At 37.8% G+C, this 9,542-nt stretch overlaps 1 protein-coding gene across 6 annotated transcripts in view; it reads right to left on the bottom strand.

The window, feature by feature from the left end:
• Positions 1–7,570: 7,570 nt before the first annotated feature.
• Positions 7,571–9,542, bottom strand: part of KCNQ1 (potassium voltage-gated channel subfamily Q member 1) — a 390,352-nt gene continuing 388,380 nt past the window's right edge. For all 6 annotated transcript variants that reach the window (XM_039350742.1, XM_039350743.1, XM_039350744.1 and 3 more), the window contains one exon: positions 7,571–9,136. In XM_039350742.1, the coding sequence (XP_039206676.1) occupies positions 8,942–9,136 (195 nt within the window). In that variant the 3' untranslated portion in view covers positions 7,571–8,941. The remainder of the gene's footprint in view (positions 9,137–9,542) is intronic.

Raw genomic sequence — 9,542 nt, 5'->3', positions numbered from 1 at the left:
GCCACCTCTGTTGGTCAGAGTGCTCTGCCCTGATAAGGCTAAAGGCCTGCCAGTTGAGAGTGAAAGGCAGAAGAAGTCTGTGGGTTTGGTTTTAATGAGAGAAAACACTTTCACCCTATTGTTCTCTGTGGGAGTTAATTTATTTAGATTAGTCAAAAGGCTGTATAAATGTGTTCCTGGGTGAAAGTATGGCAGAGAGTTGAAGGGGTTGGAATGGACTTTCAGATGTAGTCTTTTGCAAGTACCTTTCTTGTTAAGTCCCCCCCCCCACGTTCTCTTTGGGGGGCTTTTGAAGATAAAGATTGCTTACATTAAAAAGATCCAAACGAGGAGGGAGACATGTGAGCCTGATCCCAAATCTCACTCTGGGAGGTTGGCACCCTTCTGGGCTCTTAAAGGGAAAGCTGCTGAGCCCTGCAGCCCTCTTGATAAACTCTAAGGACTCAGAGTGGCCCCTAAGGCAGAAAAAATAATTTGGAGAATTAGGCCATAACTAGCTCCATAAAAACTTGTCCATATTTTAAAATTTCACCCAAAGGCAGAACATATTTATTTGCAATTATTTGCAAGATTGTCTGGAAGCTAGATATATTTTTATTTTTGATAGTATGATGTATAGAAAGCTGCCTTGCAACGTGCAAAGCACATTTTCCAATGTAAAAACCAGAAAAGGCTAGCTAAGAATGCTAAGTAAATATGAGAAACCTGTGTCATATAATTTAATAGGCAAAATGGTTTCTTCTGCCTAAGAAATGTAATTACATATATGGAATATAATTAAAGTTAATTACGTCAATTAATTTTAATTGTCTTAATGGCAATTAAGTGATTAATTACATTAATTAAAATATCAAACTTTAATATAACAGGTCTGCCGAAAAGGGTGGCATCTTAAGTTCTGCTACTACTTCTCTTAAACCTCCAGGAGCATTTCCCTATCCACTGTTGATCCATCCATTGGGTCATTCCTATCTTTATTGACAGTTCCTGTCCCTCTGTTTTAATTCAATTAAATAAATAGAAATAAGTGGATATAGGACTGAATCTTGAACCACACAGAGCTGTGCTACAGTCAAAGGTTATTTCCTTGTATATGAATTTATTTATTTATTTATTTTTAAAATTTATAAACCGCCCCACTCCCGCAGGACTCCGGGCGGCTAACAATAAAAACAACAAAAACACCATATAACATGACAAAACAAACAATACAATAATAGTCATCCAGGGGTCAGATTTTATAAACCCCAGGCCTGCCGGAAAAGCCAGGTCTTAAGCAGCTTGCGGAAAACCAACAGGGTGGGAGCGGTCCTAATCTCTGGGGGGAGCTGGTTCCAAGACGTGGGCGCCATCACAGAGAAAGCCCTCCCCCGTGGCCTCGCCAAATGGCACTGCTTGGCCGACGGGACCTGAAGGAGGCCCAGCCTGTGGGATCTAACTGGACGAAGGGAACTATGAGGTTAGCTTTGTCTGGAGCCCATATCATTCGGTCATCGCTGGGTCAAATTAAATGTCATGAAGATTCCTTTTGGATTTTACAAATACAAAGCAAACTAGGTTGATTAATCAGCTCCTTAAAAATATAGATACATGGGAACTTTTGCTGTCCTTAAAAAAATACACAGATTTAGGAAAAAAAATAATATTGAGAACAATGTTTTATTCCTTAATAAGTTAAGGTATGAGCTACTGAAAACATGGTGTTTTATCATAACTGTCTGCCAGGTGGCTGGTTGCAGAAGAAAAATAACAGTTTGGACAATGGCTCTCAAGCCAAATTGAAAGGGAAAAGCACCAGTTGCACTCCCAGAGAACGCACTACGGCACTTGAAAAAGATGCTTCTTGCTTCTAAACCATTGGCTTCTCTGCAAAGACTGTGGAGGACTGCTGATCTGAATAATGCTGCACCTGGCCAAGTGATTTAGCAGAAACCCAACTAAGGGGGCTAGAGAAGCTTTGTTTGCTTTGTTCTGGGGGAGCCTGCTTGGAAAGCCAAGGTTGGATTAGCTCCGGCTAAATCCTTGGGCATTTCGCCAGAGCAACTCTAACACCAATAGGAGGAAAATCTACTACCTCTCCAAGATTTCAGGGCTGGCTTTAGTTATTCATTTTTTCCATGCTCTTCATATAGTAGAGAGTGAATGCCAAATATCAAACCAGCATCCCTTCCTTTAGGCTATACCTGAAAGGTTGACAAACACAGTAGAGATCCATAAAAATGTGTGGTTATTTTTATAACTCTGTGCCCAGTTCTCTTGCCTGATTTCTTATTCTGAAACCTCATTTTCTTTCTCTTTCTTCAATAGGAAACAGTCCTGTATTGCCCCAGGTTTTATGTATTGAAAGTTTTTAAAAAGGTAGCTCAAATATTCATAAACATTCCATAACACTCAGAGGAACTAATAACCTCTTTTCACTATGTTAAGCTTTATATTTTATGTACAATAGCAGTAGAAGTTAACCAAAATTACAGATTGATCTTAGCTCTTGTTTTGTTTTTGTCTTTCGATTTAATCTTATATGTGGCTGAACTGGAACCATCACTGTTTTGTGCACACAGAACACAATCAAGGGGATATTTCGGCTGGCTGAATGTAGTGAGGGAGAAGGGGTTTTTTTTAAGCCCCTTCTTTCTGAAATCCTTGTGTTATCAAAAATCTGCCCCAGAGGAAGGGTGAAGGGGAGGGTTCTGGATAAGTCTGCATACCACACTAAATTAAAATATGCTTGGCTAGTTTGTGGTTCCATAAAATTAATTCTGTAAATTATGTTTAGTTCATGTTGTATGCGCACACCTTTTGGCGTAGTGTGGGAGGTAGAGCTGGATTTGCTGGAGGTAGGGGGACTGACAGAAATTATACCTTATTGCTTTTCTATTTGCAATAAATAGAAAATTCCTTCCTGCAAATGTAAGACTGTTCATTGATGGAACAGAAACTCAGAATCCAGGCTCCAAATCAAAGAACAGAACAAATAAGAGATAAAACCTAGACTATAAATTTGCATTAGAAGAATACTCAGTTTGGGACCCAAGTCAATATAGTAAATTTTGATTTAATAGCTCCCTACATAACAGACTTGGATGCAATAGATAACATTTCTATTCAGACAATTTCATTGCCTCCAAAGCAGACCTGATAAAGTGGTTACATTTCTTCATTATCATAAATGACATTGTTAAGAAAATGATATAAATGAATACAAAGAGCTGTGGTGGCGCAGTGGTTAGAAATGCAGTACTGCCGGTTACTTCTGCTGACTGCCAGTTGCCAGCAGTTCGGTAGTTTGAGTTGGTTTCTGAACGTTTCATTACCAGGCTAGGTAAGATCTTCAGCAGAGTTTAGGGGATGTCAGTGTTCTTCTGCTTATAACGGCTTCAGGTGTGAGTGTGTCAAGTGAGGGTCTGTAATGGATCTTGTGATGGGTCAGCCATCTCCTGCTTGCATTGCTGCCATTCTTTCAACTCCAACTACTCTAACCAGATGTTATCCCAGCCTTCTGCAACTTTCCACTCTCTGAAAACTTTCCAGTCATGAGTCCACCCATCAGTTTATTAATCATCTACTTAACTCTCTGACTATAAGAAGCACTAATCCCAAGTACATATAGCTTGTTGTAATAATCCCAGGTACAAATAGCTGGTTGCCCGATGCCAAGATGGGAAAAAAAAAAGAAATAATCATGGCTATTGGCTGGCAGTAACTGAGTTGTAGTCTGCAAAGTTCTTTTTCTACTACTGTATGGCTATATAGACCCTATGTTTTTTGTGTGTTCCATGGAGCTAAGGAAAAGACATTTTATTAAAACACATAGGGCTTATACAATAGTCTTGGATGTATGATGTTCTGATGCTAAAAATGATACCAACCTTCTGTATTTTGCTACCTTTTGTGCTTTTGGTCACATTGATTGCATATAGAAATTCTTGAGGTAACTGTGGTTTGAATTCTCCAATTTATTCTCCAGTCTTTAAATATTAAGTTGTTAGACACAGGTTTTAAAAAAATTACATGCTTCAATAGAACTTTCTGTCCTCTAGTCAAAGGAAAGCAGAAGGAAGGTGTACAGTACTTTATCATTCCTACAGGAGTCAGGCTGAAAGGGAGAGCCTAAAAATCTGTTCAGTGGAACAAAGCAGGTATTAAGAATAGAACAAGGCCCTTGGTTGCTATGTCTACATCTAATGTCCCTAGTGGTCAATTGGATCAAAGGTGCAAAATGCAGATACTTTTGAGTGACATCTCTAATAAAATATATGAATCGTATATTGGATTGCAACATAATTGTGTTGCTGGTTTATTGCAGCACTTCAAATACACATAGAATAAATCTTTGTTTTGTTATTTATATTGCAATTGCATTTATGTGATGCTTATCCCATTTTTAAAGCTCATTTACTCTTGCATGAAATTCAGACTAAATGAAAGTACAATTCCTGTCCTATATTTTATTAAGAAATTAACAACTTAAAATTACAATAGTGAACATTATTTTTAAAAAAATAGATTGAAAATCTTAACAGTTCTCCTTTGATTTCTTATAAAATATAATGCCCTGAAATAATTCCCATTTACATTTTTAAAAAGTTTGTACAACCTTAAAAATGTATGTACTGTACACTGGAAGAGTAGATAATTCTAATATATTTAAAATTCCATTTAAGGAGGATTAGAAGATGCTTTGCTATCTGGAAGGAGACAATGAAATGCGTACAATGAAGAATGAAAAGCTATGAAGTGTATCTTTTGTTGCACAGATGAAGCAAAGTGACTGGATTGCCACAGGCAGTGGATTTGGGGGAACTGTTTGGGGTACCAGAGCACAATAGATTTGGGACATAGGATACAACCTGGAAATTCTGCTGCACAAGTCCCACTGAAATAGACCTAGATTTGCTCAAGAGCACAGTAGAGGCCGACAGGATTCGTTTTAATAGGTCGAATTCTTTTGTTGGCCATGGATTCCACAATTATGAATTCTGAACTTTTTTCCACCAGCAGTGATGATGGCTCTTATTTTGCATATTTTAAAAGGCAATTAGACAAACAAGAAGAAATAAATACAGTTTTTGGATAACTGAAAGTTATAATTTGGGTGAATGACAAAGAATGGCCCCTTGTGGGATTCTTAATAGCATCTGCATGGCCACAATTGGAAATAAGCTGTAGCATTAGACAGACTATTAGAGAAACAGCATATACAAATTCTTCATTTCAGTGAGACATGTAAATAATAAAAACTCATCCTTTGATCCTGAATGTGTTTCACGCTAATTCATAAAACCAGAGATTGCTTAGGTAACAAACATTGTGCAGTGGTAACCTGGCTATTTCTATGAATTTACATTGAAATGCAGCAGGAACAGATGGTCGAATTTGCTACAGTTTGGGCTTTTGGTAAGTGCAATGGTATTATCCAGTTATGGTGTCCTCTTTTTGAATCTCTAGTTGTGTAAAGTTATATGGAACAAAAAACCCTGAGAAAGTACTTCACAATTCTTCCCTGTTACCTCCTCCCACCAATATCTGAAACAAATAAGATCATCGATACTTAAAAGGCTTAAATTATCTAAGATATAAGTATTTTGTTTTCTAATTATTAGGACAGGAGTTACGGCAAAAGAGGTTTGGTTTGAGTTCTGCCTTTACTTGCATCCTTCAATATTTGTTTCCATATAAGGGAAAAATTCAAAATGTTATTCTATGCAAAAGAGTTCCTTCTGAATCTTATACATTCAAACTAAAAACTTCCAATTAGTATCAAATAATATATGATCATTAAAATGTCCTATATTTACCTGTCTTTAAGAAAGAATGGAAATATTATAGGCACAGGTAGCAAAAAAAAAAAGTATTTTCAGTGGCATCAATGTGAATTAGAGGAATGCTAACATCTCCAAATAAAACTCATAATAATATGTGGCTTTTAAAGAACTACATTTTGGAAAGCATTTAGTTATCTGCAGCTCTGTTGCTATAATTGTGCACTTAGTATTTAATACTATTCAGGTTGCCATGCTGTCCTTGGACATAGAATTTTCAATGACTTTTTTCTCCATACAGCAATTTACAGATCTAATTTTCATGAATAGATGGTAATGCTACCAAACAGATAGGCCAGAGCCTTTAAGACTTCTACACCTCACTTTCCATGCTTGTTCTTCAGTAATACATAGTAATACACAGAAGTATCAAGTTAGAAGAGGATTTCTGTCCTTAAGAGGCTCATCTGTCATTGAGGGAAGGCTGATAGATGAAGGATTGTCAACGGAATAAGAGCCTACATCTATAGTGACAATATCTGGGCTGCAAACTTCCAAACAGAAGATTAGAAGCTTTAAAGGGTTAGAATTGTATCTGTCTTTCTGTTGCTGTTTTTAGTAGCCATCCATGTTTTTGGTAGCCTAGATGTAATTGTCATCCCAACTTTTTCACACTTGTAGCTTCTGAATATTGTAGTTTCAAATTCCTATGAACCAAAACATGAAGTTGTGTATTTGAGACGACCTGTATGTGACAAAGAAACATTTTCCTCATGTAAACTACAAACAAAACTTATATAGAGATGTTTGTACAACTCAGTGTCAGTTCCAGTTGTGGGAGTCAGCCAGTTCGCACCAGTTCGGTAGAACTGGTAGCTAATGTTTTGTTGCACAGGCTCAGAATGGACTTCTGGAAGCGGCATCCACACAGAGAACCGGTTGTTCACATATTTGAATCCCACCACTGGTCAGTTCATACAGTTCTGATTGTCCCCCTCCCCTGGGATTACAAAGCTCCCTCTTTCTCCAATTTTATTTGATTTCTGAATCCCAACAGGAATATGTATGCTCATAGAAAGATTAGTTAGTGCTTGGTGATTCATAGCTGAGTATGAGAGCCAATTTATGCTTGAGATGAGGAGTGGCAATATGAACATCCTATCTATGATCCTGATAATACCTGGCCATACAATTTAAATTCCTTTTCCCAAAGGAACTAGAAAACTGATTTAAACAGAAAATAAATATCAACTGAGATTTTCAGAGACCTAAATTCCAGCATCTGCTCTGCATAAGAACATGGATAGCTCTTGCTGTCATCCTGCATATGGATTTTTTTCCCCACAAAAGAGCCAACTGTATTAACAGAACAGGATCTGCAGAAATATAAGATATGCCTGCTTCCCATTTGTTTAACAGCTTGGATATAACAGATGAACGCAGAGCCATTTCCACATTCAGTGTGTAGAACTTCTCTGCAATAACCAAACAAACTGAAGAGCTTGTATATCTTAGCATGAACAATATTCACAAATTACTGTTGGTCATTATGTATTAGTGTGCCAGGAAAAGAAAGGAATGACTGTGCATTTGACTTGGCAGTACATTTTCATATAAAGTTCAAAGCTGCTGTATTTCCCCAAAGCATCACTTTCAAACTCCTAATCAACAAGATCCAGTTATTTTAGACCTGTACTTATTGCAGTACACTGACAAATAAACTTAACCTACTTCAACACATAAAGCTGTGCACTTTGAAAGCTCTTTCTGACAAATATACCCAGGATAGTAATAAATACTGCAGAATATAAATTATTTGGCAGCAATATAATTGCTATTTTTAAAAAGTTCCTATTCAATATTTCAAAGTCCCAATTCCATTACAGTATTATACAAAAGAAATCTTCCTTTACAAACAATACAGTTTTTGATTAAAACACTGATTCTTCCCTGAAGAAAGGCAGACATTTGTTTTAAATGTGGTAGGTTTCACAATATTGTGTAGAATCAACAATGGAGTGTGGGAGAAAAAAATATTCAGTGTATATGCTCTTGCCTGTCTGTAGGATGGCAATTTATGTACATTCTCTTTTGGAATCTATTGAGCAAAACTATATCATTATCGGCAGAGTCGGGAACAGAATTCAGATATAACTAAGTTCAAGTATTATTCTTACTGAAGGGCCATAGGATGCAATTAGCCAAGCGAAGCTGTGGAATTTTCAAACTATTGCAATTGTGTATGATTGTGCAAGACTTCAGAATGATGTTCATGGCAGCAGTAACAGCAGAATACCCTGGGCAGATACACTGACTGTCTTTTTGCTAATATCTGGACTAATTACAGGTAGTCCTTGACTTACAACCATTTGTTTAGTGCAGGGATCTTCAAGCTTGGCCCTTTTATGACTTGTGGACTTCAATTCCCAGAATTCCTCAGCCAGGCATGCTAGCTGAGGAATTTTGGGAGTTGAAGTCCACAAGTCATAAAAGGGCCAACCTTGAAGACACCTGGTTTAGTGTTTGTTTGAACTAACAGGGGCACTGAAAAAAGTGACTTGTGACCAGTCTTGCATTTATTCTCATCGTGTGATCATGATTCAGATACTTAGCAACCTGCATATATTTATTATGATTGCAGTATTCTAGAGTCATATGATTGCATTTGTGACTTTTCCAGCTGGTTTCTAACAAGAAAATTCAATGGGGAAACTGGGTTTGCTTAATGACTGCAGGATTCACTTAACAACTGCAATGATTCACTTAACAACTCCGGCAAAATGTCGTAATATCAGGCATGATTCGCTTTACAACCATCTTCCTTAGCAACAGAAATTCTGGTCCCAGTTGTGGTGGTAAATCGAGGACTACCTGTACTCTTTTAATGCCATGATTGATTGTAGCAGAATTATTTAAACACACACACACACACAAACACACAAAGAAATTAGAGCTCAAGAATGCATCACATGAATAAAGAATGACAACACAGTGTGGGTTTTAAAGTTTGGTAGTTGTCTGAATTATTCTCTTTGGAACAACATGTTGAGAGGATAGTAAAATTAGCTTAAAAGTAACGTGTCATGCTTGTATGGCCGATTCTGAGTTTAAATTTGTCCCCAGCCCCTGTTGAGATTCATAAGTGTCAATTTAATGAAAGGGAACAAATCTCTGAGGCATCAGGAACCATCGTCTTGCAAGGCCCTTGCAACTGTTAGCTGTTCATAGGTTGGGAGAGCGCTGCTGGGAGGTAGGCTGGAGTCGACATCATTCCTGGGAGATGCTTTGGTGCTGTTTTGGTTTCCTTGCTGGCTGGAAAGCAGGCGGTGCAGCAAATCTGTGATGAGATTCAGCTTCTGGTCTATTTGGACTACCTGTGAAGACCAACAAAACAACACTCAGCATTTAGGTGAACTTCTAGGCAGTGTTTGAAAGCCAGACTTTGCAACAATACTTCCGCCTGGTAGGATTTTGAGGCAGAAGTCCAAGGTTCCACCCAGCAGAATGAGCAGCAAGCCTAGCTCTATACCACCTCAAAAAAGAAGCTCATAAAACCATTAGACTGAGTGGTTGCAGAATTAATCATTAATTAATCAGAATAGAGCTGGAAGGGACCTTGGAAGTCTTCTAGTCCAACCCCCTGCTCAAGCAGGAGACCCTATACCATTTCATAGAAGTGACTATCCAGTGTCTTCTTAAAAACCTCCAGTGATGAAGCACCCACAACTTCTGAAGGGAAGCTGTTCCACTGGTTAACTGTCCTCACTGTTAGGAAGTTTC

Source organism: Crotalus tigris, unplaced genomic scaffold (genome assembly GCF_016545835.1).
Source record: "Crotalus tigris isolate CLP2741 ecotype Arizona unplaced genomic scaffold, ASM1654583v1 scf7180000018354.2857554, whole genome shotgun sequence".
Classification (NCBI taxonomy): Eukaryota; Metazoa; Chordata; class Lepidosauria; order Squamata; family Viperidae; genus Crotalus; species Crotalus tigris.
This window is presented reverse-complemented; position numbering and strand designations above follow the sequence as displayed.